We start from the raw sequence: 27067 nt of genomic DNA, 5'->3' as shown, positions 1-27067 counted from the left end.
TTCACAAGTTATATGACACAAATTCCAGGTCACAAGGTCAAAGGTCATTTTAGGTCAGTAGACTTGGATTATGTTTTCACAACTTAATATGAGAATAAATGAATCAATTTTTCTTATTTGAGGTCAGTAGACTTGGACTATGTTTTCACAACTTAATATGAGAATAAATGAATAAATTTTTCTTATTTGTTCATGATGCTTGATCAATATTCACTTCAAAATGCTGATTATATTCAGAGGATTTCATTTTTGGGGGCCTGCTAATAGGCCACACTGCCTATAAATAATCTTCCAACCTCAATTTTTCATCATATCGAATTGCGTAATGCAGGCGAGACCGCCGAGAGCGTTTCCCTTGTTAATATTCACTGCCGAAGAGATGAGGGTGCCTCATGTATACATGTACCTTTGTTTGTCCCTTGAAAAAAGTACTTCATAGGATGTACAACTGGTGCATAAATGAAAGGTGATTACATAACTTTCATGAACATTTATTCAGTATTCGTTTTGATGGGTTTTTCAGTTTTTATGCCTCCACCCATCGAAGGTGGTGCCAGAGGCATTATGTTTTTGGGTTGTCCTTCCGTCCTTATTCGAGCTTTCTCATTAACGCAATATCTCAAGAACCATTTGAGGAATGAACTTCAAACTTGGTGATAGTATGTAACACCATAAGAAGATGTATTTGTATTTGTACATATGTTTTTGTGTAACTAATACTAGGGTAGGACTTTAGCCAATGATGGCGATTTTGCAGTATTCTAGAGAGTGAGATATTTGATTTGATTTGAATTTGTTTATTTAATTTTTCTTCATGGTATTTTTTCAAAGTTACAAACGAATTTTATATTAAAACATGATCATGATATTATACAAATTATATAATCAATACATCATTAACGTATAATACTTACATTGTAATACTAACTTTAAGTAATCATGAATGTAATTGGTCCGAGATACCAAAAGGACACTTAGAAATTTGGTAGCGCTAATCGCCATCCCCACCTTTTGCTTATCTTGAATTGTTTCTAAAGGTGTGGCATTGAAACCTTTATCATGTTCTGCTCAGTCAAGGTCTGCCCTGTACAGTGAGTAGTATACTGCACTGTCTGCACATAAACTAGGTAATGAGAATTATGTTAATGTTATGCACTCAAATAATGAACACAGATCATTGACAGGTATTCTGAAATTAGATTTGTTTTTATTTTTAAATGCTCAAGACATCCACCATAATTAATCTACATCATTCCAGTTGCTAGGTAAGAAATTTATACTTTGGAACATGTTCATATCTTCTGGCTCTAAACTCCTTCCATTTCCCCAGCTTTTCCTTTCTTATCTTGTGAAATCTTGTACGTTAATGTATAATTAAATAATATACCTTGATAAAAGATTGTTTGTACAGATGTATCCTGTACCTACTATACATATAGATATGTTATAATTTTAGTTCAAATATGTATGATGATATGTTATGTCTAATATTTCTATAGTTCTATCCAGAAAATAATACACATATAAATGCACTATTTATCAAGAACAGGTGTACATGTATTTAGAAATGACACAGAAAAATGCTTCTCATCTATAATGGTATGCATGCTTTAAATTAAACTCAATTTATTCCCAAGTCTTAATAAAGTGCAATTATTCAGATGTAGTTGGTATTAACAGCCTTTCGTTTGGTTTGGTCTTTTTCGTTATGCATCAACTATAACATTTACTATGGAGATATCAAATATTGAGGCTCTGCATGTATCTGCGCATACATGTACTTTGATAATAGAGGGGAAAAGTATGGGATATGCATGGTTAGTACAGGATGTCCCTAAATGAAAAAGGAAACTGTATTTTATTTGTCAATTACTCAAGAATTCCAAATTATTTTTCATCAAAATATACATCATTGGAAAGCTCACTTTCTATCATTATTTCATTAAGACATAATCTGAAGTGGTAGTGATAGGATCCCATTTGTCCAAAATAAGCGATTCACTGATACATTTGGTTGATTATGATTTTTAAGGAAATGAAAATTAATTTTGTATTATTGAAAATATGATTTCAAAGCTCAAACTCTCATTTTCCATATGAATGACAGTAGGATCGAGAATGAAGTGGGATTATCATTATGGAGCAATTTACCCATACAAAAATAAAAAGTAGGGAGGTGAGTTGGCTCGGTAGATAAAGCGTTTGCCTGTCAAATCATAGATCATGGGTTCGATTCCAACCCAGGCAGATGACTTAAGCTTGTGTTTTGTGTTATGTGCCCCCCCCCCCCCCCCGTTTCATAAACACAGGCTATGTTGCAGTGGAAACGTTCCATCCATCCATCACTATTTTGGACGTTAAATAGAGGCCCTGTATAGAGGAGAGTCAACACCTTTGCACGTAAAGTACCCATGCACTGCACTATTCCTATAACGAATCCGTGCTAACTCGGACTTCGGGCAAACTCGGCCTCGCTCTAAAAACGGTCATTTAAAAAAATACATTGTCTCTGCCCCTGCACTCCGTACATACAGTGAAAATGTATTATGCATGCCACCTTTGATATATCGTGGCTAGTAGCGATATTATTGCAAAAAATTGTTGCATTAAATGAAAGATGCACTTGATACCAGACAAAAGACAGGAACGAAAAAATGGTAGACAGATATGATCCTGTCACAGCTAGCGCTAGCTTACATCAAATTATCTACCAAATTGGAATCTTGCACATGAAATATGTAGTACCGTCACATCCGTCGTCATTCCACTCGTAGCCGAACGTGACCGTCATCTCACCGCAGTCTTCACCCGAACCACTGTTACTTGGTTGGTTGGAATACCACATGCTGAAATTGAACGGTGATCGGTCGGTCCACTTGAACGTACCCTCATTGGTGGTGTCGTGGCAACCAAGCCATAAATCATGAGAGGTACCCTGAAACATAATCATATATCTTAATAATACTCTTCCTGAGCGTCCTGCAATCAGCTTTAGCACGGCTACAAAAACTAGCTTTGAAAAAGGCGCTCAATTATTCAAGGAATTTCTTCCTATACTGGGTATACAATTTCCTTTACCTGGGTGGAAAGTGGCAAATGTAAATTAATGACATAAGTGCAGTGACTGTGATTTGGACCTTGCACATTGTAGTTTTAGACGTAGCCCTAGCCTGGAACCTTTTTCTTACGAAACTGTACGGCACGTAGTCACGTACAAAGATTTTGCAGGAAAAAAGATCGTAGACGACGCTCTTGTGAAGTTATATCTAGTCTGATAGATCAACTTCCATAATATGTAAATTTTAGTTGTTAAAGTATGTAAATAAAAATCAACTTTGTCATCAGATAGGCTACTTCAATCACAGATGTAAAATTATGTTGAATTTTAGCCTTAAAATGGACTGTACTAAAAGTGCTATGTATATTGTATTCCCCCTGCCATCATAGAAAATATATGACGTATAGACCATAATAACGTTGACACATTTCATATCCATATATCATGGACTTGATTGTGCATATACCCCCTTCACCCTCCCAGAAACAAGAAAGCAATGTTAAATAAAATAAGAATTAATACAGGCACGCGTCACAGATAAGTCAATTATAGTAATTGATAAATTCATAAAGCTCTGCTTGGGCAATAAGGTCCTTTGGCAAAACATCTGTTACGCACTCGACCCAGGTGAAGTGAATGGGAAGAGGTATGAAGATATTTTTGTTAAATGCTTCAGTGCCCTGTCTATATGCAGCTATATAGACCAGAGGCGGGGTAATACTCCAGAGCTCTTTGGAAATGTTTAAAGACATTTTGGCAAAAACATGTATATAATATGCGCTATAATTATTAATTTCATGATCATCATGATTATGATTACTATGATTATTCGTTCATGTTTTTGTTGTTCTTATTGTATCCGTGGTTGGGGGGATGATATGTGCCAAAATATTTTCGGCAATGGATCAAAGCAATCAAGAGGTAGAAGCGTGTGGCCGGGTTGCACCCCTCCCCAAGGGCGAGGCCATGAGAGTTACAGAGCGCGCGAAGTGCGCTCCCTATGGGGTTGGGTGCAGGGAGGGCCCTCCCCCACGAAGCGCGCAAGCTTTGACGTTTCATTTACTTATTAGAGATAGAAGACGATACGTTGGACCGTTCTCGACTCTTAATCCTTGTTTGAATCAAGTTCCCCTTTGACGTTTCATTAGATTATTAAAGAAAGAAGGCGATTCGATATGTACCATCCTTAATCCTTAATGTTTGAATCAAGTTCCCCTTTGACGTTTCATTAGATTATTAAAGAAAGAAGGCGATTCGATATGTACCATCCTTAATCCTTAATGTTTGAATCAAGTTCCCCTTCCTCCGCGCGTAGCGCGGAAGCTCCGACGTTTCATTAGATTATTGAAGAAAGAAGACGATTTCATGTACCATTCTCGACTTTTAATCCTTAATGTTTGAATCAAGTTCCCCTTTGACGTTTCATTAGATTATTCAAGATACCATTCTCGACTCTTAATCCTTGTGTGAATTCAGTTTCCCCCTTCCCGTGCGAAGCGCGGAAGCTTTGACGTTTCATTAAATTATCAGAGAAAGAAGACGATCGTTGTATCGTGTCCTTGTCTGAGTGCAATTCGCTCCCACCCTCCCGCGCGGAAGCTTTGACGTTTCAATAAATTATTACTCTTAATCCTTGTCTGTATTCATTTTCGCCCATCCAGCGCTAAGCGCGGAAGCTTTAGTTTCATTAAATTATTAGAGAAGGAAGACGATTCGTCGTATCGTGTCCTTGTCTGAATTCAGTTTTTCCCCTCCCGCGCGACGCGCGGAAGCTTTGACGTTTCATTTGATTATTACTCTTAATCCACGTCTTAAATCACTTTCGCCTATCCCACGCGTAGCGCGGAAGCTTTCACGTTTCATTAAATTATTAGAAAAAGAAGATGTTCGTTGTATCGTGTACTTTGACGTTTCATTTGATTAACTCTTAATCCTAGTCTGAATTCAGTTGCCCCCTCCCGCGTGAAGCGCGGAAGCTTTGCCGTTTCACTAAATTATTAGAGAAAGAATACGATTCGTTGCACTGTTCTGTACATTAATCCTTGTCTGAATTCAGTTTCTCCACATGATGTACGTATGGAACGTTCGTTCGCAAATCTTTGCATGTGCACCCAATAAACAGAACACTAAAAAGTAACCTCTTTTGGGAGTGTATTTTAAGTGATTTTAAAGTATAGTGCCTTTTGAACTAGATTTAAACGTTATCGACACGTGCCTTCATTTAAACAAAAAAGTTATTCCTGTTCACGTTTTCATCTAACCTAAAAACCACCAGTTTATCACGCGACTGGAGTAACGTGATTCCACTTACCTCTGTAAATTAAGTGTTTATGACCAAATACCACTTGACCAAGCAACGAGTTTTTTGTCCGTTAACCGATGGTGGCGATAAATACGAAATTATTTGGTCTTGTAAGCACCTTTATCGATTGGTTTCACAGGTTATCCAAGGTTGGTGGTAATAATCACGTTACTTACACCGGCTAATCGTCTTATTGTTCTGTCCGTGAATCTCTGGTTATATTAAATTAGTAATTCTTAGGTGTCTTACACACCTCTTTAAATGGTTTCAAAGTTACCATAAATTTCTTGGTTATGATCACGTGGCTCAAGCTGATTACTAATCTAAGCTGTGAATCCGTGATATGTAGGTGTGAACAATTTGTAATTATTGGGTGTCTTAAAACACCTATTTAAATGGTAGTCAAAGTTGCCAGCAGTTCCGCGGTGATAATCTCGTGACTCAAATGGAATATTAATCTAAGCTGGGCATACGTGACTTTTAGGTGTGAAAATTAGTAATGATTGGGTGTCTTAAAGCACCTATTTAAATGGTAGTCAAAGTTGCCATAAGTTCCGCGGTGATGATCCCGTGAGTCAAACGGATTATTAATCTAAGCTGGGCATACGTGACTTTTAGGTGTGAAAAATTAGTAATTATTAGGTGTCTTAAAACACCTATTTAAATGGTAGTCAAAGTTGCCAGCAGTTCCGCGGTGATAATCTCGTGACTTAAACGGAATATTAATCTAAGCTGGGCATACGTGACTTTTAGGTGTGAATAATTAGTCATGATTAGGTGTCTTAAAACACCTATTTAAATGGTAGTCAACGTTGCCAGCAGTTCCGCGGTGATAATCTTGTGACTCAAACGGATTATTTATATAAGCTGGGTATTCCGTGTTTTCCAGGTGTGAAAATGAGTTATTCTTGGGTGTCTTGATGGTTTCACAGTTACCATTTAAGTTCCGTGGTGGTAATACCGTGACTGTTGGCATATTTCTATGTTCACCAGTTGATAACTGACTGTTGGCATATTTTCATTGCACCAGTTGATAACTGGAGTGTGCATATTTCCAGTTGCACCGGTTGATGACTGAGTGTTGGCATATTTCGAGTTGAACCAGCTGACACCAGTTAATTTGCATATTGAAAATGGGGTGCGTGCAGATCTATGTTTTTTAAACAATTTATCTGAATTTACAGCATATTTCTTAATTACTGATGATTTAGTTATATGCAATTCATTTCGAAAATACTACAAATATAAATTACCAGTTATTAGGACATTTCGCTACTTCGTATAAATTACATTTAGTTAAACATGAATAAGGGAAACATTAACTATGAACTAAAATAATTTCAATAAAGTACAAGTATACGAAATTTTTTCGATTAATTAAATTATGTAAGTCTACTTATTACCAATGCCTTTACATTGGAAATACAGACGTACCAGTATTGAAGTATTGTTGCTGTTCAACTGGTTGGAAGTTAACCAAATGTTTCTAATGGCTCAGCTAGACCAGTTGAAGTATAACTGGCCTGGATCAACTGGATCATTTAGCCCATTTCAATTTCCAGGATTACCAGTTGGCATTAAATGGTTCATCAACTGGACCAGTTGCAACTAGCTTTCTCTTCTGGGATGTTTGCACCCACCCCCCTCCCCCAACCCCCTCTAACCCCAAACTACTACCAGCGCGCCTGGACGTAATTATGGAAGATCCAAGACACGATGTTCACAAACGGGATGATTATTATTATTTTAGTTCATTTATTGTGTAATATTTGCGTAATTATTGGGTTGAACGCGGGTTACAGTAACATACTTCCTCTTCGACGTAAATTTCACGTGAATGAAGAACATGATTCATCTCAAGTCAGCCTCGTAATATTCACGTGAATTTCACGCAGATATTTTGACTAAAACTATCACTAACACTTCACGTATTTCTGTGACGCAATAATTTCGTTTATGAAGATGTAATTTCATAACCAAACAAACACGGGAGTATCAGGTTTACAAACCATGGTCTCCAAGGTAGGGATAATCACGTTATTACAATGGTGATATTGCAGTGACAATTGCGTGATTTAGTGTACGTGTGTTTTAAGTTACCTAGTGCAATAAACGTATTAACACATTTACGTAAATGTCAGGTGTTTGAAGAACGTAACTCTCCTCAAGTCGATACCTTGATATTGACGTGATTTTCACGTGATTTTGTTTATTGGGCAGCCCGAGTGAATGGTAGCATGTTATTTCCCGGCAGTGCTTGTCGCAATAGCCCCCCCCCCCCCCCCCCCACTCAGGGGTCGGAATGACCGCAAGCGTGTTACCAAAATGTCCGGTAAAGGGGTACTTTTCGTGCGACAAAGTTCGGCTCGAGAATTGTAAAAAAAAGGGGTGTATTTGACTTTTCACCCGGAGATTTCTTTAAAAAGGGTGTGTTTTTTCTTTTTCTCTCTCATCTCTTTGGACCCCTGAGAAATTATTCCGAATTTAGGGGGTTACATTGAGCATTTTTCCTGATTTAGGGGGTTCTCCAAGGCAGGAAAAGCCCGCGAAAAGCCCGCGAAAGGGGGTTTCGGAAATGTTGGCAGTCCTCAGATAGGGGGTGCTTTCAAAAAGAGGGAACGAGCATATGCGTACCCTAAATAACACTGAGTGGGGGGGGGGGGGCGGGCGCAATAGCTTCTGGAAAGGAATTGTATACTACAATTAGTGTTAACGGCCACTATTTAGGTCCATTAGTGACTATACAAAATATATGCTCTTTCTGGCTATTTGGTAATGTGTCAGTTTGCAACAGAAATGAAGAAACGCGAATTTTGTTGAAAATCATGTGATATCACGAACATTTATAAATCACTTGTATGAAATACGCCAGTGACATAGGCCTAAATCAGCTTTTCAATAAAACAAAAATAAGTTGTGACATAATAATCTTTCTCCAAAAATGAATTTTTAAAGGAAATATCAGGAAAAAAAATGAGTGAAAAAAATAAAAATAAAGATACAATGACGTGAATTTTAAAAAGGGTGAACGGAAACAACATAACAACTAGTAAACTATCCTATAAGTCATACTAATGTCCGAAAATCTTTCTCCTTGTCTCCGATCTCATCACGAATTTGTCACAGAGTTCATCTATGCTTACACTGTCCAGGATTGTCTAATGTTGCAGATTGCTACTTTTGCGCTTCGCGCTTAACATTTAGCTCGTTGCTTTTTAACGCTGCGTCTTGCATCTGGCGCATTGAATTTCTATGATGCTGTTGATTAAACAAATTGAATAAATTCATCAATTGCTGATGAAGCCGTATGAACGAGAATTCAATTTATTCTTGTCTCATATACGGTTGTCACATTTACTTCGTATATATGTATGTATTATGAAAATGAGATAACAAAATGTGTATATTGACGGTCATCTTGCGAGTAATAACCATTAACTACTCTCATCGGGCTCTCATCATTAATTTTGTTTTTGTTTTTTGGAGGGTGAATTATTGGGGGGAGGGGGATGATTGTTCAGGCCATCCCCCCCCCCCCCCATCCCCCCCCCCCCGGGATCGACACCCATGATTACTGTTATTGTTACTATTTTTATTATTATTAAGTCCATTATTGTTACTAATAGTGTACTATCATTAATATCGGAGCACTGTGAATACCGTGGCAGATTTGTAGTAAGTGGCGACGAAATCGTGTTCATCTGGAGAATTGATGGATACGAGATGTCCCAAGCTATCTCTGGCTGTTTCACCCAGGCCTAGAGACGGCACCGAGAATTGGTTGCAAAATTCCTCTGCTTCATGCCAAGTCTTCCGGTCACTGAATAGTCTGTGTTGATATTTCAGGAGAATAAAAAGAAAATGAGGATAAAGAAGCTCTGGGGGGGGGGGGGGGGGGGGGGTTGAAAGAAGAAGGCGAAGGAGGAAATTTTATTGTCATATTGATTTCAAGAAGAAGAAATGCATAGTAAAAGCTGTTCACATACAGAATGATATTTGAAAGCTGGAACAATTACCACAAGCCTGTTATTTTTTAGACAGGAACTTTCGATTTTCACGACCGACGTGATCTACGACGGCATTAAGACCTTCATGTGTGAAGTTGAGGATTACGTGGTCGGCTGATCCTACGATCGCATTCGGGATGAATCTTAGTCTAGTTCTGGACCCTATATTGATTTTTGTTATATTACCGAGCGGTTCTCGAGGGTCGCGCCATCACTAAGGATCGCGGCATCACTCGGCTTAACGCTTATAGTCGACGAATATAGGGTCCAGAACTAGACTAGGTGAATCTGCGTTGTGGTGCTGAAAACGAGAACTTCAGCTACATCATTTTTTTTTATCCAAGGCCCGCGTCGTCGATCGAGTCGCGTCATCGAAACAGTATTTGGTATTGGTAAGCAAGGCACTTTATATTTTCATCTCTTTAGATCACGATGGAGGTCACTTATAGGCATTGAGGGACATATGAATATTGTACTGATCGGCCCCGTCTTTTGCTATGGATGGTCACAGTCCGCCGCGCGTCTTTTTGCACGTGCGTATATATTATTCGCTGCCACTGTCGGGTCCCGGTCGGGTCGTAGGCCAACTCCTGTAATTCACAGATCGACCCTCCTTACGATCCGTCGTGGGACGGTTGGCGCCATCATTAATAATAATTTCACCCTCCTCACAAACATCCTCGCCCTAAACCTGCAGGAATACTTGAGGTGACCTGAGACCTCACACCCCCCTCCTGCCCCCAGGGTCTAAGTTGAATATAAATACTGTGCATGCGTGCATGACCAAGAATACAGTTTTTTTTTTTTTTAGATTGGACGCGGTGACGTCCATTTTTCAAGAAAAAGGGTACTTTTTAAAAATCTTGCTGTACGCGTTAAGGGGTATTTTTCTAGATCCCTGCCGACTCCGAATTGAAAGCTGGTCGGGAAGCCGGTTGTCTATAACTTTCGGTTACGTCAGCTTGCTAATGTAAAACACTTAAAGAAGCCCCTATACCTCACGTACATTGTCAACAATCTAAATGGTAATCCATATCGCACTTCAAAATGCTCAAGGGGTTACAATAATATTTCAAAATACTTGTTTAGGAGTTCATTTTTTTGTGAAATACCTGTTTAGGGTGTGAATTGTGGAAAAAAAACACGCGAAATCCTCATGTGGGGTGTATTTTGGCCCAGGGGTCTCAGTCAAATTTAAATACTGTAAGCATATCCCTTACAAAAAATGAAGGGTAATCTGAATGGTTAATGGTATTTGAAGGGTATTTCAGAGCTTGCTTGCATGAAAATAACACTATTTTATTTGTTTTGCATATTGAAATCTATGCAATTTTGGGGGGCTCTTTTATGACTCTCGGGGGCTCTTTTTGACATTTCGGGGGCTAATTTTTTTCCCCTGATATAACTCAAAGGGTACCTTAATGGTATTTGAATTATACCATTTGAGTTTGATTTGATTTCATTTATTTACCAAAAGCAATACATTTCATACAATTACTTTACATATACAAGAAGAGAAACTATTGGTTGGTAAAAGGGGCAAGATAATAGCACATGTGCTAATCGAGCCTAACCCCTTAAATATAGCTTAACAAAGTATTTTGGTACAATTAAATCGGTTTAAAAAATGTAACAAAACAAAAGATAATGAATTTACTATTACAATCGATACTCTAAAAAACAAGAATACTCAACAATGTCTTACAATATACAAACTAATGATGTAAAATATAAAAACATAAATTGTGTACATATGCAAATTATTTAACTTTTCATTTTGAAACTTAAAATATTTCAAGTCTTCAAGACTTAATAAATTGGGGATTCGACTAAAAGTTTTATCGGAACCAGCTTCTAGATATAAATCTTTGAGAGACTTAAACGTCTCGCCAATCAGATGGCCCGTACCGTAGAGCTCCCTGTCTCACGCATGACGTCATGATTCAGAACCCGTATATTTTGCTTTCAAGCCAGGACTTGAAGTTCTGAGCAGGGTTTGGACAATATGCTTATTGGAGTGTCTAATCAATATTTACACAACCTTAAATCAAACGAATTGTGTTCTCAATGATATAAGCTTTCCTCTCATATATTATTTGCCCATTTTGTGAAATTTCTTTGCACAGCTACTTTAATAAGGACCTCCGCCGACGACTTCACGACAAAGTTGCAAATTAAGGTGGAGCAAACCTGGCTCGTGGCCCCTATTGGCATACACACTGTATATACCTTAAAAATAGCCAACAGAAATTTGTCCCCATAACAGTGTTGATTTTCGGCACTGTAATAGTGTCGTAGTCCAGTAGTTTTGAACACTTGACTGGGGATGCGAAGTTCGTGAGTTAATTCGAACCCTGTTGCTGGACTCCTATCCTTTGGCAATACATTAATCTACATTTGCCACTCTCCACCCAGGTGTTACATGGGTAAATATAGTGGCAGAAAGAACTTCCTTGAATGCAATGAGCAACGAAAGTAAAGCGTATCATAATATAACTTGATTAAGGGTAATACAAAGTTTTGGTAATATTTCAGCAGGATTGGATTATAAAATTTAAAACAAAATTGCAATTATTACCGTTGTAAAACCTACTTTAAGAATAAGCAACTTTGAAACAATTTGGCTCTTAAACACAAAGGATTTCGAGAAATTAAAATATCAAATTTATCGGTGTTCCCGATAATTTTCAAATATCGCCTACGGCCATACAATGGTAGCTGCGACCATAAACATCTTGGCATATGCAGTTCTGATCTTTAATTACCAAACGGGAATAGAAAATCGGTCGATTTCAGTCAAGAAACTTATTATTTTGAAGCTAAAGTAATAGCGATCTTGAGAGGGAGCTTTACAACATAAGGAGTTTGTTATTTACAATTTCATCACTATTGACTCAATTTCAACCGCGACAACGATAATTAAATATTGTACGATCGCATATGCTTCGTTCAATAAATTCATGACCCCATAACAAAATTTGTATTACCTTTAAATAGGCCTATGCTGGGCAGCTGGGGGTAATAGGAAAGTTCCTTCAGCATCTTGAGTGGTAATCATGAGCGCTTTAAGAATATCCAATATTAATGATAAATTATCATACCCCACCCCTTTACAAAATCCGGCCCTGACTGAACCAACCTGTAACAATGACCGTTGTAGGCAGTCCAAAAGGTGGGGCAACAGCAGCTTGCCCGAGTCTCGCCGGGGCGCGAATTTTTTTTCCCAAACAGGTTTACCTATGAGAGTAAAATCCTGCCTCCTGATTGGTTCAGAGGTATACGCATCATGAATATTCATGACTGAGCTGAAAGATACTAGTTCGTTGATGCAGCGCAGCTATAGTACGTAGGCTATAGTACACTGCATGCATGGATATGCATGCGCAGTGATTGGCTCTAAGTTATAACTTTTACATGAGCTATTGTATTAGTATTATGGCGGAGTCTACAAGTACAACTCTCTGCAATTTTGGTCGCTCTAAAGAAGAGAATACCGATTTCTTCTGCAAGAACCATACAAGTCTTTATGTAAGTACCACAATATTATTGTGAAATTGTAAATCGGCCCATCCCATACCGCCATAGGCGAATTTAGTCTATGAATTATGGTGCAGCAGTTTGGTTAAAATTGTTTAGGTCTAGGCCTAAGTAACGAGTAACGTTAGATCTAGCCTAGATCTAGTCTACTGTTAGAGCTAGATCTAGGCTAGTAATACCGTACTACTGAAGTAGATATAGGCTACTAGTACCTACCGTATAGGCCTAGATTTAGGTAACTAGCCTAGCCCTAGATCTAGATCTACTAGTAGGTCTAGTAGTACTACAGTACTTGATTGTCTAGGGTTAATTGTTGTGTGTATGTATGAGTAGGCCTATGAGATAGTAATGTTACATGACGAAAACTCGTTGTGAAACCTCCATTTGACTTTCACCACTAGGCACTAGATCTAGAGCTGAGATTGTGAAAAGCCCGAACATGGCCGAAGTAAACACTAGCGCTGTAATCCACCCCCACCGAGACCTTGATGAGGTGATAGTGAGAGAGAGAGAGAGATAAGCATGATAGAGGGGGAAAGGAAGGGAGAAGGGAGAAAGAGACACATGCAGGGGTTGCTGCCAGAGTTAAAATTGTTGTTACAGTAGACCCTATATCGCCAATTATGGGTCATTTTGCTTCGTTCGAACTTTCATTTTGGTCTTCATCTAACTTATTAGTGACTTTTGGACATGAAAATATCTTAAAACAAGTAAAATACTTATTTCCTACTTCTCAGAGCCCCAGTAAGAGTTTGTTTACACTAGGTCTAGTATTACATAAGATGATGAAGAGTCCAGCTGCAATCCATTAATATTATCTTAATCTCCCACTCAAGAGCCTCAAGGCTCTGTCCAAGTTTTTAACGAAAGAAACGAAATGGGGTAGAGCATGGACCTACTACTATCACAAGTAGTAGTAGTCTAGTAGGTCCATATGGTAGAGGCACCCCACCAGAAGCTCTCTCAAAGTTTTAAAGCCCAAGTCCACTCCAAAAATAACTTACTTTCAATAGAAGCAGAAAAATCAGACTAATTAACCAATCAAAAAAGTCTGAGCAAAATCGGATAACTAATAAGAAAGTTATGAATTTTTAATGGCATTACAAACTTTGAAAATCACTAGACAAATTGGCAACTCACTCATGAGTCTGTGACGTCATGTCCTCACTATCCACTAATTATTTTCTTTATATTGATGATATAAATTTCCTATTTTCTCCTTAAGAATCTTACTTCTTCACACCAGCATCCAAGTTAGATTAAAAGTAATATGTTTTTGTGTGGATGCACTAATATCTAGTAATTTTTTCCAGTTAAATTATGAAAAATGTAAATTTTGATAAACTATTTATATAAAAATCAATAATTATGAATATACAATATTCAGAATATAGTATAAATTCTTCAAAGTTCATAAAAGATTTTGTGAAATGTTATTCACGCAATATGATACAAATCATAACCTGGGCAAAGGCATGGGGAAATCAAGTTTTGGGGAATAAAAAGGGAAATAAATGGGATTAAACCACATAGAGCAATTGAAAGATAGTGAGGACATGACGTCACAACCTGATAACCAAATTGGCAACTTGTGTAGTGATTATCATAGTTCCATACTTTTACATACTTTTTCAAAATTTATAACTTTCTTATTATTTATAAGATTTTGCTCAATTTTTTTTGATTGGTTTGTCTAATTTTTCTGCTTCTATTGAAAGTAAGTTATTTTTGGAGTGGACTTTTACTTTAACGAGAGAAACAAAAATGGGGTAGCCCATCAGATTACATTGACTGCTGTGTTAAAGTGTGGGGTATAGTTTTAATATATGACGAACGAGAGCTTTTCGTCATGACACGGTCACCTCAGCTTGTCACTGTTTCGTTAATATTAGGCCTAACTATCAGGATATGTTCATAATCTGCGGTGGAAAAGGGAACAGACAGGGGCGGCCGAGCGACTTCCAAAGTAGGGGGGGGGCACCAAGAAAAAAGGGCATTGAGGAGAATGGAAAATGGACACTTATTGCAAAGGAAAAAGGAACTTGTTGAAGGAAAAGGGGCACGTGTCCAAATAAAAGGGGCACTTATCAGAGTTGAAAAGGGGAAGAGGCACTTTTACAAATTAATAGGGGCATTTGTCAATGTACAAGAGGCACTATTCGTATGTAAAAAGGGGTACTTCTTACAAAGTTAAAAGGGGCACTTTTCGGGTGCTTGAAAAAATGGGGGGGGGGGTGGGCACTGTGCCAAAATATTCCATGCAGCCTGTTTCCCGCTACACCTAACGTTAGGTCAATGCCTCAGAGTCGGAGGCCCATGAAAGTAGAATTGCCATTTGATTTGTCATAAACATTGAAACATATGGGGGGGGGGCACAGTATAGGCTCATGTACATAGGTGCTAGCTTTACCAACATCAGGTAAATTGCCACTTGGTCTGCACCCACCAGATTTTCGTCTGGTTTCATCACCCCACATGGTCTAATCCTATTTCATCTACTAACCATTTGCTTGGTATAATTGCCACTAAGCCCATTTACCATTTCGTCTAATCTCCAGTTAGGGCTTGTTATGCTATAGTTACTATTTGTTTCTCTAGTCTCTTCCCATACATATTAATTTCACATCATTTGCATATTCATTTCATCCATTCATCTCCACCACATGCATACCAACTCATAAAGCTAGAACAGGTGGTATGTTCTCTTCTCATTTACATATTTCCACTTCTTACTTATCAATGGTTCTCTTCTCATTCATTTCACATCATTTGCATATTCATTTCGTCCATTCATCTCCACCACATGCATACCAACTCATAAAGCTAGAACAGGTGGTATGTTCTCTTCTCATTTACATATTTCAACTTCATACTTATCAATGGTTCTCTTCTCCTTTTTCTTATGAATATTCATTTTTATTCATACATCCTATTTTGGTATTGGTTGATAACGTATTTTTCATTTGAATATAATCTGCATGAAGCACATGTACAGCCTCATATAATAAAACTCATACAGAGCTGGACTGGACTAACACTGTGTAAGAGGTATTGATTTAGAGTTCTGTTGGCATGATAAGTTAGAGACTTAATAGGAGAGAGGATTTGTGAGTTTGGCAGTGATTTGTATGATTGGTGTTTAATTCAGTGATTGATTGGCAAGAGATTAACTGGTTTTAGACAATGTGAGAATCGATCTGCTAGTAGACCAAGTGGATACAAACCACAATTCACTTTATTCTCGCCAACTTCATCTGTGAAGCACAACTTTAGTCAACCATGACTCTTCAATTAAACATGTCTTCTTTCTTAAATTACAGGAATCCCTTCCACCTGACTATGCCTACCACATTTGCAATTATCAAGAGGTTGCGGATGGCAAATATGAGGCAGAATTCAGAATTGACATTTCCAATGAAGATGATGCTAAACTGTGGCTAGAAAAATACCAACAGCTCACCAAAGTGACATTCCGTGTTGGAGCAACAAAGCTAAAAAATGGATGGGTGAATCTGTTCAAGGTTTTTTACCGTTGCCAACACAAGACTCTTCCTCGGTCTGAAACAGCAAGTCAGAAAATGTCGTCAAAGAACACGAATTGTCCAGCGAAGCTAGCTGTGACTGTTAAAAAGATTCCTGGGAAACTAAGCAGGTAAGTTTCAAAAATATAAGTTGGCAACATGATGAAAACAACAAAATCACTATTTAAAAATACAAATTGGCAACTTTTCGTTAAAATTTGCTATAATCGTTCATGTTGATCTCATGTTATATCCATATTTAATTTTGTCAAAATATGAAAATAAACAAAATTAACGATTGTTGCCAATTTGAGGAGCAAAAGCAGATTAATCTAATAGACCTTATGAAAGCTGTGTACCTCTTTGGGTTAACACAATATGCCCCAAATGGTGGAGTTGGGCCCTTCCTGTATTCCAGTATTCAATTGTTTGGTTCAGTTTGTATTGAATAAAAATGCCAGGGGTTAAAAGTTATTGGTTACATTCGTTCTTCAAGATTATATTTTATTTTATATCTTTCATTGTCAATTTCAGAGCCAAAAGTAAGGATCTTCACTTGCCAGCCTATCAAACTGTTGTCAAGATCTCTCACACCCATAACCACATGAATGATAGTGCCGATACACTGAAGCACAGAGATGTCAGCAAGGAGACGATTGAGAAATTCAAAGACTTGTTCTCTAAAGGCCATTCACCTGCATCAGCTTTGAACACACACAAACTGGATCTGCAACTACAGTATGACCAAGATTATGTGTATGAAGCTGCTGACCGTGCAAACTGTCCAGACACACAATTCTGTCACAGGTGAGAATTCATATTATAGTCTTGCCCCCCCCCCCCCCAAAAAAAAGATGTCATTTTTTATGCCCCCACCCATCGTAAGTGGTTGCCGGAGGGATTGTTTTATCGGGTCGTCCATCTGCCATCCATCCCATTTTCGTTCTTGCGATAACTAAAGAACCGTTTGACTTTATCAACTTAAAACTTGGTCCAAGTATACATATAGGATTGACGATGATCTGATTAGTTTTTGGGGTGATAAGGTCAAAGATCACAGAGGTCATTATATACCTGAAAATATCTCGTTCTCGCGATAACTAAAGAACCATTTAAGGGATCATCTTCAAACTTGGCTCATGCATGTATGGGAGTGACTGTGCATCTGATAAGATTTGGGGGTCACAAGGTCAAAGGTCACACAGGTCAATATTTGAAAATTTAAGAAGTTAGGCGTGTAATATATTTCTGATCTGGCAATGGCGGAGGCATAAATTTTGACTGCGCGCAGTCAAGAATCCATCTAGTTTTAATGGAAATCCATCAAGATACCCTCGATTTTGGACAACAAAACTATGCAGAGACTCATTATTGAGACTAGCTGGTTACAAGCAGTTAATAGATATATCCATGCAAAATGTCTGCTGTGCTGTCTCTACTCTGTTTAAGAGTGTGCTAGGAATTGTTCAAACCTGACTCTTACACTGGTGATACATGTCTGACATAGCAACTCCTATGTTGTACTGTAAACAGTTGAATAGCTCTGGCAAAGCTATTACATAACACCGTTGATTGATAGCTCACTAATGATTGACAGTTGATGTCACTGAAGGCATGAGATCTGGAGGTTTTTTAGGGACGGAGCTGAGCAGGTTGAAAGAATAATTGTTCAAAAATCCATGAAACATGTTTGGATACTTGAATAGCAAATATGAGTTGTATGCTTGCAACTTGCATTTTGGTTGCAGAGGCTTTTGAAAGTCCAATTGCGAGAACCAGGAAGAACATCCTGAAATGCAGAGAACCTCAAATACATGTAGCATCAATTAATATGTGTTCTCTGTAACATATGCAGACAAGATCTTTTGGCATTGTTGAATAAGTTTGATCTCATCATTCACAGGTCATTGGTCAAATTTTTTAATTTAACATATCAATTGGGGAGTTAAGGAATCAAAATATAACTTTAAAAATTGAATCTATGTAGAAAATTTCATGGCATTGCCCATTTAAGATTCATTAAACATAACTGAAGAAATTTGGAATTAATGTGTATTTTCAAATAAATCCTCATTGTAATGCATTCTGTTGCCTATCATTGAAAAATTCTCTTGGTCGATCCTCTCAGTCATGCGTATGTCTGAATAACATCTTGTAGTAGGAAGATGTAAATTAGTATTCTAAAACATTTACCATGTTATAGTTACCATTTATCCATTTTTATATTTTTGTATTCCAGGTTGTACCGGAAGATCTTTGACAAGGCATATGGTGCTGCAAGTGGCGAGAAAATGTTGAGTGACCTTGAAGCTGCCATTGCAGGGTACAACAGTGAGGTGGGTGAAGTCTGTGCCAAGATCGATCAGGTCAACAACAAGATTGCCATCGCTCTATGTTCTCCGCTCATGAAACGTTGCAGTCAGAAGCATGAATACAGCAGAGAACTTGTCTTTATCGATGCTACGGGGGGTATGGATCGATATGACTGCAGGGTATTTATGCTCTTGACCCACAGTGCTGCTGGTGGTTTGCCCGTGGGATGCCTGATTGTGACCTCTGAGTCTAGGGACTGCATTACCCTGGCATTGAAACTGTACTTGGACATCATACCAAAAGATGCCTTTTTTGGCCGTGGTACACTTGGCCCTCGTGTTTTTTTGTCTGATGATAGCGAGGCAGAAAGGCAGAGCCTGGCAGCAGTTTTTCCAGACGCTACGTTAATTCTTTGTGTTTTCCACTTGCTGCAGGCGGTGTGGAGATTCCTGTGGGAAGGAAAGAATCAGATCAGGAAGGAGCATAGACCACAGCTGCTTTTTGCTGTCAAAAAGATGACATTCTCAATGTCTGAGAATACTCTTGAGGAAGCATATGAAGAGCTCCAGGGTAGTGACGTTGCTCGCCTCTATCCAAACTTCCTAGCACATGTTGAGAAACTGTATAGTCGCCGTCAAGCATGGGCTGTGTGCTATCGTCAAGACTTACCCACTCGGGGTAACAACACCAACAACTATGCCGAGGCGGCAATGAGAATTCTCAAGGATCAAATCTTTGAGCGAGTGAGAGCGTACAATGTTGTTCAGCTGTTTGACTTTCTTGTGACACGTGTCTCCAGTTACTACGAGCGTAGACTCACTGACTTGGCTAATGGGCGTGTTGATGTGACAGTTTCAAGAAAGTACCTCCCTGGTGGGTCATCGATTCCAGCCACCAGCATCACCAAGATTGGTGCCCATTGTTACGAGGTGAAGAGTGAGACGAAGGAGGAAACAAAATACAACGTGGATACAGAAATTGGAGTGTGCACATGCACTACAGGAATGAATGGCGCTCCCTGCAAGCACCAGTATGCCGTTGTGCGACATTTCAACGAGACCTCGCTGAATTTCTTGCCCCTCAGAGACCCTCACTTGCGGGAACACATGCTATTTCTGGCAACTGGTCAGAAGAATGTGAGACCAGGATGGTTCACATCCCTACCAATTGCAGGCTTGCCACTAGAAGAGGATCCTGGGGTACAGGTACCAGACCAGATGGGTAGTCTGAGTGATGATGATAATGTAGTTGAATCCGAGTGCCCTTCTGTTGCTTCAGTTGCAGCTCCGCCCAGCTCCAATGTGGCTGTGGAGTCTTTGAATGTTCAGAGGATGCTGCAGAATAAGTTTGATATGAGGGGCAGTGGTCCATTGCAGTCAAATGTTGATGGAGGTGAACCACCCTGCAATGATAAATTAGCCTCTTTGGAAGCTGCTATCAATGACTGTGCCAGTCAACTAATTGCAAAGCTCAAGCGCGATCCGGAAGAACTCAGTGAGCCTGTTGAATCCTATGTTCAACAGTTCAACTCCTTGAAAACAAATTCTGCCCTTGTTGGTGCCCTGAAGACCTTCGGTAAATACACTGGTGCTTCTCTGGATATGACCTCTTCAAAGAAAAAGAAACAGGCTCGAAGGAAGGGAGTGGCCATCAAAGTTCAGCCAGCTGCTGTTAGTCGACGTAAGACTGTTCTTGGGGGCCGCAGATGCCTTCACACTGGCCGAAAGCTAAGAGAATTGAAGAAGCGAAAGACAGTGGACAGTTCCCAGTTGATTCCAAAAAAGAAACCAAGGAAAGCACCCCATTCTCTCAGTCAGTGTGTAACAAACAATGAAGGGATTGGTCAAAATAAATCTTCAAAGTGGTAGTTAGTTACATGTATAGTCAGCTAGACAGTAAAAGATGAAGTTGAGTTCTGGTCATGCGATTGCATTGTGAAAGAAACGGTGTGGAACCAACCAGAAAAGGTTGATCATCTAGCATATAAGAATTTGTGTGTATTGCAAGGTTCTGGAATCATCAAAATGATAAGAAATTTGGCCAAGTCTTGGTAAAGTTATAAACACTTGCACAGAAAGATGTATATGGGACTACACGAACATGTGGCGTAAAAAGCCGCCCCCCCCCCAGATTTTTACGATGTTACATGCATATTTAGAATATGAAGGCATTTGAAGAGCCATGCTTTTCAGGGAACATGTCTTAAATGATGTTCTGCACACTTGCATAATAAGAATGAGTAATGCTCACAAATTATTTTTCACCTCTTCCCAGAACTCAACCTTCTCTTTAATTGAAACCCAGACATCAGTGTGCTTTCAGTGAATAAAGAAGAACAAGAAGAGTTAGACAGTGAAAGTTTGAGCGAAAGCGGGCAATCTGTTCAAGAGTTTAAGTAAATCCTTATTACGGGGATGAATTGGCAACTTTGCCAGCATCTGTAATGTCATTGTGGACAACTCTCCATTCATTTTTTACACAGAATTTAACATTTTCTTCATTTTCAAGAAAAATATAGATTCTTTTAATTCAATCGGTTTGAGTATGACATGGCTAGATTGATTCTGCAAGCATTTTTGGGAAAATTATGTTGATTCCTGGCTTAGAATTTAATATAAATCAATTTAAAAAAAATGATGCACAAAATGAATGGAGACTTGTCCACAATAGCATCACAGATGCTGCCAAGCTAGTTAAACCAGGTATCCCAATAATAGGGATTTACTGAACCCTTGAGAATTTGATGATAACTCTTGAACAGATTATCTGATTTTATACAAACTTTCAAACTTTAATTCTTTCCGTGCTAAGAGACTTTACATTTTTAATTGAACATTACTCCACTTAGAAAGATGGATATATGGTCTGACATACATGTATATGACATATGATATATGACATAGTCTAGAGGATACATATAGTATTTTAAATATTTATAAGTCACTATAATTATGCTACCATTGGATTTGTTTTGTTTTTAGAAAACTGCAGATATTGGGAAAGGATCCATTCTTTTAGCATAAAACAATAGCAAATAAATGAGAAATGAAAATTGAAAGGTCAAGAGAGATTAAGCTCATTTCTATTTCAAAATAATTTTCATGCATGACATTGAATTAATGGAATTATTTTGTATCATTTGAAAGGGTAATAAATGTTTGTAGAACTTTTGTGTACAGCATATCTGTATAGAAATTAATGTTGGAGATTTACAGGCGTTCGAAAAGCAAGCACTGTACATGATTTGGTAGAATTTGGGAACAAGCAAAACCCTTGGCACTGTAAGAGTTAAAGGAGAATGAAACCCTGGGGAAATATCTATTTTTAACGAACAGAGAAGATAGAGAGAGGCAATTAAAAAAAAAAGTTCCATCAAAATCGGTTACGAAATGAGAAAGTTATGAAAGTTTGAAAAGTTTTGCGAACCGCACTATAGTTGTACAATTCTCAATATGTTTTGTACACAAAATTTCATATTTTCTCCATTATCTCTGAAGATGCTGCTTGTCTTTTTGTGAACTCAACATACATGTATGTTATCAAATACATTTTCCCATGATATATATCTTGAGCTAAGAAGGAGACAAGCTGCACCTTCAGAGATAATTGGGAAAATATGAATTTTGTGTACAAAACATATGGAGCATTGTACTACTAAACCTGCCACTTTGAAGCACGTTGCCAATTTGAGGATCGCCATAGAAAGTAAATTGAGGCTTTTCAAACTTTCATAACTTTCTCATTTTGTAACCAATTTTGATGGAACTTTTAAAAATTGCTTATCTCTATCCTCTCTTTTCATTAAAGTGGATTTTCCCCAGGGTTTCATTCTCCTTTAATATTTCCCAAATTTGATTTGTGAGCACAAAAATACTTCAATCACAGGCATATAAACAATTTCTGTCAAGTAAATTGTACCAAGTTAGATTCGAAGTGAGTTAATCAAGTTATAGGCATAATGCTATGAAAATTGTTAAGAACTTATATGAGACACAAAATAGTCTTGTAGGGTAGAATGAAGGCACATTATAACTTTTGAAGGAAATAAATGGAGGCATGAGTGAATTTGCAAGTAAGATATTATCTCACGCATATAGTCATTTTAATGACTGATGATTTAATTGGCTAATTTAGATTTTAGTTCATTCAAGATAACTTTTGTTCATTTAAGAAAATGGTGACATTTGTCATAGATTTCAGTAAGTGTAATACATACTTGTAATTAGAATGTTCAATGTATTGACAAAGAAAGATTATTAATAGAACAAAATCTTGAAAATAATTTGGGTAAAAGTTCATACTACTTTTTTTATGTGAAAGGTCATGCTAAATTCTTGCACATAGAGTGTTCATGTCTAATTTCGAATCTGAGAATAAATAGTGAGAGTTCAGGTTTTAATTAAAATTGGGATTTATTTTTTATTTTAATGCTTTGAAATTGTCAGTATATAGTGTCAGTAGGTTATGTTATTATGTATTCTGAATTAGTCTCAAAAGCAGTGACACATACATGCAATATATATGGAGTCTCAAATTTAGTTGACAGAGGCAGTGAAATAAATGTGTGTGGGGATTGTATCTTAATAACAGAAAATGTAAAATCATATCCTGTGCATGTCATATCAAGTTTAAATTCATGAAAGTAGGTCAAAGGTTATGAACCTGCTGTTTGTATTTATTGTTGAAAGCTCAAATTAATGCAATGAAATGGATGTCCTTTAAATATTGTTTTGATTCTGATTTAAGTTAGATAATCTTGAGAAAAGAAGTTTGAAGATATAAAGATTGAAAAGGACTTAGTCAGATATTCATGTTTAAATAAGAGATGAATCAGTGTAATGTGCACTTGGTATGCATATTAATAATAAAAGCTTGTCTTTGACATGTGTGTAGAGCCTGTATATATTACTTTATGTCCTTTGTTTTCTTTGGCCAGGTTCATCTGTCACAAAGGAACCAGAACCACTCATATGTTTGTTTGTTTTATTTCCACTTTTTCATATCAATACAAAGAAACATACAAATAAATATAATGAATAACATGTAAGTTTGACAAAATTTGTTTCTAGTTAAAATAAAAGTTTCATACAAAAGGAAAAAGCAGGAGACCACATGTCGTAAGCGTAAATGCTTGAACATGACCGTGGCCTCTGCCGAGTTAACAAAATAAAAGAACAACCCATGCAACTGCATTGTATTCAATGTTAAATAAGATATAAGTGAAGTGATTAAAAGTGAGCATGGCTGAATTAATTTTGAGTGAAAATAACTAAACAAATTTAGTGAAATATTTCGTGTTGAGAAGTGCATTTGTGCAAGGTGCAAAAATTAGCTTGGTGGAACAAAAAAGAGACTAATACCGTGATATTAATTGTGTGTTGGTTTCAGTTACGGGTGATAATATTAAATGTTTGTCAAGATATCATGCTCAGAGCAACACAGTGGCTTTGAACCACATCCAACCATCTCATGTCGGACCATCCTGATAAGATAATTCATACCCCTTGTGTGTGTCTTTTGTGTATTCTTGACAGCTAGTGTGTGCATTTGTTGCTTATGTGTTTGTAAATACATGAGGGTGGGTGGGTGTGTGTTTATAGAGAGAGAGAGAGAGAGAGAGCGAGAGAGAGAGAGCGAGAGAGAGAGAGAGCGAGAGAGAGAAAGAGAGAGAGCGAGAGAGAGGAAGAGAGAGAGAGAGAGAAAGATAGTGTTTGTATGTATAGCCTATGTGTGAAATTGGAATATTAGTGTGTGTACTGTAAGTGAACTCTTTGAGAGAAAAAAATCCGCAGTGTAAAACCAGGGACTTGTTAGTTGACAACCTGGTAAAACTATATAAACCAAGCACCAGAATAACCAGAAATGTTCACAAACAGACCCCCCCCCCCCCCCCCCCCCCTTCCCCCAATAAAAATCCCCTCGCACGCACCACAGCTAGCTCACATACATTTTGTACACCTAAATGGCCAGCAAAACTGAAGTCCACGCGCATGCGTAATACATATACTAGGTACTGCAGCTCAGCCACAGTGCTGTGAACTCAGCTCGTGAATATTCATGACGCGTATACCTCTGAACCAATCAGGAGGCAGGATTTTACTCTCATAGGTAAACCTGTTTGGGAAAAAAAAATTCGCCGCCGGGGCACATGAACATAATGAAGGCTGATACCAGAAAGAGCAGCACGGTTTTCTGTCGACGATCCATCTCTAAAGCTCTGTAGGCCTATCTGTTGGTTTTGTGTGAACTGGGGTCCAAGAGGCTAGGCGAAGGCAGAGAGCTGAACGAATAAACGTAGCGCTATATAGATCAACTCACAATATTAAGCACCGTACTTATATAGTTATTTAATATTACTGATTCACTAGCCATGCAAACGCTTTTCAGAGTGTGGTGTGTTCCATCCAAATACGTTTATAAATAACTAGATAGAAAGCTGCACGCGCGGAAATCATTACGAGACTGGGATTAGGGCTCCGCCTCTTTTGGATCATTTGAAGACGAAACTAAGCATTCTGATTGGATGAGAGCGTCAGGAAGGAATAAGCCTCTGGTACGATAATAATGTATGCAGCTAGGAAGTGATCGCATGACTATTTTAGAGGGAATTCAGAAAATATAGAGCATGTGTATGTTTGAAATGATGCATAATACCACTCTGTTTCCGGGAGAAAGGTCATGCCACTGAGCAATGTAGAAACAACCTGTATACCGTGTATCAGTTCAATTAATGGAGAAAAAGGCAATCAAATTTTGCTCATTTTTTTTTTTATTGTTTCACGAAAATGAATACGAGCCTTGCGTGTTTTTGCCCTAGCACCTAACCTTCGATTTTTGTTTAATTTTCTTTCAAAGATTTCAAGATAATATGCCTTACCTGAACATAATTATGTTGTTAATTATATTGTTACGTTTTCTACGATATATTTTGCAATGACATTCTCAAGCAGAAAATTTCAAACTCACATACATAATATACGGCACAATTACCGTATACGAGATCCTTTCCATGAATTCTTTTATCTGTCAACGTAAACTCCGAATTGTATCAACATTTCGGCTGCTTTTCTACCAGTGATAAATAGTGATTATTTATTAATATTGCAACCATAAGCTAGATTTCATATACATGTATAAAATAGAAGGAGTGAAAATTGTTGACACTAATCATAATAGGCCTTTATCACTATTAGAAAAAAATTAAGCAAGTTGTTTAAAATTTTAAACAACCCCGAGTCAACCGGTGAATCGCTCAACTGTTGTTTAAAAATTAAACAAATTAAGGTTGTTTACATTTTGAACACTTAGTTGTTTAAAAATTTGGAAACCTTTTAAACAACAGTTGTTTAGTAATAAAATTGCACAACTCGGTTGTTTAAAGCAAGTTGTTTAAATTTTAAACAATAATGTTTAAATTACTAAGCAACTGTTGTTTATTCAGTATTACTGCACAATTGGGTTGTTTAAAAGGAGTTGGTTAAATTTAAAACAGAACTGTTTAATGGTTATTATCTGGTTGTTTGAATTTGTGAAATGACCTACTGGAACCACTCCTGCAATAATCACAACGATTTATACACTGTAACATGCAGAGCTTGTTGCCAATTTACTTCAACATTTGTTCATCATATTCATGGCAGTGACAGACAACATTATTATTTGTCTCTATAACTTCACCTAAACCCCATCGGCGAAGCCGACAAGAACCAAGTCGTCGCCTTGCCCCGTGTTCCGCCATTTTCGTCTGCACTGCACTGCACTAGCACTTGCACTGCACATTAGCACTGCATGCTTGCATGCATGTATTATGTACCGTTGCATATCGCATGTGTGTGCGCAAATTGCAATCGCGTATCGAGAAAATATCAACGATACCCCCGGGACTTTTTAAACAACTCTGTTTAATTAAAAAAAAATTTTAATAGATAGTGGTTTAAGCCAATCGAGCACTGATTTTTCGATTTTGAACAACGTTGTTTACTTTTTTAAACAACATTCTTTTAAACAGTGATATTTTAAACACCGTTCTAACAGTGATATAAACAAAAATACATAAATATTGGACGATAAAGATAAATAAATACATTGAAATTTATTGGTAAATTACTTTTATTCCAGTTTATATAATATGTATAAATATATACAGCGTGGGCTGAGCATTAGCAACATTGCACTTTATAATATTACGGTTTTAATAATTATGACAAAATAAAAACAAACGAAGATGATACGTTTGCGATTAGAAAAAACACATAAATAGGCCTACCTCCAATTTGAAAAATAATTTGAATATTCACATTCTTATTCATACCACAATTCATGTGCATGT

General features: G+C 37.6%; 1 protein-coding gene and 1 long non-coding RNA gene across 2 annotated transcripts; one reads left to right on the top strand and one right to left on the bottom strand.

The window, feature by feature from the left end:
* Positions 1 to 1187: 1187 nt before the first annotated feature.
* On the bottom strand, positions 1188 to 25249 carry LOC100891358. The gene is made up of 4 exons (XR_004062025.1): positions 24885 to 25249; positions 12507 to 12576; positions 9021 to 9189; positions 1188 to 2935 (listed from the first exon to the last, which is right to left on the bottom strand). It is a non-coding gene; the product is annotated as an echinoidin (long non-coding RNA).
* Positions 12632 to 20710, top strand: LOC115919814. The gene is made up of 4 exons (XM_030974161.1): positions 12632 to 12895; positions 16225 to 16556; positions 16960 to 17232; positions 18665 to 20710. The coding sequence occupies exons 1-4, from the start codon at positions 12782 to 12784 to the stop codon at positions 20604 to 20606; spliced, it is 2661 nt and encodes an 886-aa protein (XP_030830021.1). The 5' UTR covers positions 12632 to 12781; the 3' UTR covers positions 20607 to 20710.
* Positions 25250 to 27067: the final 1818 nt, after the last annotated feature.

This window comes from Strongylocentrotus purpuratus, unplaced genomic scaffold, assembly GCF_000002235.5.
Source record: "Strongylocentrotus purpuratus isolate Spur 01 unplaced genomic scaffold, Spur_5.0 spur5_scaffold_7, whole genome shotgun sequence".
Lineage (NCBI taxonomy): Eukaryota > Metazoa > Echinodermata > Echinoidea > Camarodonta > Strongylocentrotidae > Strongylocentrotus > Strongylocentrotus purpuratus.
The sequence above is the reverse complement of the archived record's forward strand: the minus strand, read 5'-3'. Positions and strand labels throughout refer to the sequence as shown.

Bases quoted from the DNA above. Each gene is read 5' to 3' on its own strand.
- LOC115919814 (XM_030974161.1), top strand. From the start codon at position 12,782: ATGAGCTATTGTATTAGTATTATGGCGGAGTCTACAAGTACAACTCTC. The intron at 12,896-16,224 runs GTAAGTACCACA...CTTAAATTACAG, and splicing joins AGAACCATACAAGTCTTTAT to GAATCCCTTCCACCTGACTA. The intron at 16,557-16,959 runs GTAAGTTTCAAA...TGTCAATTTCAG, and splicing joins ATTCCTGGGAAACTAAGCAG to AGCCAAAAGTAAGGATCTTC.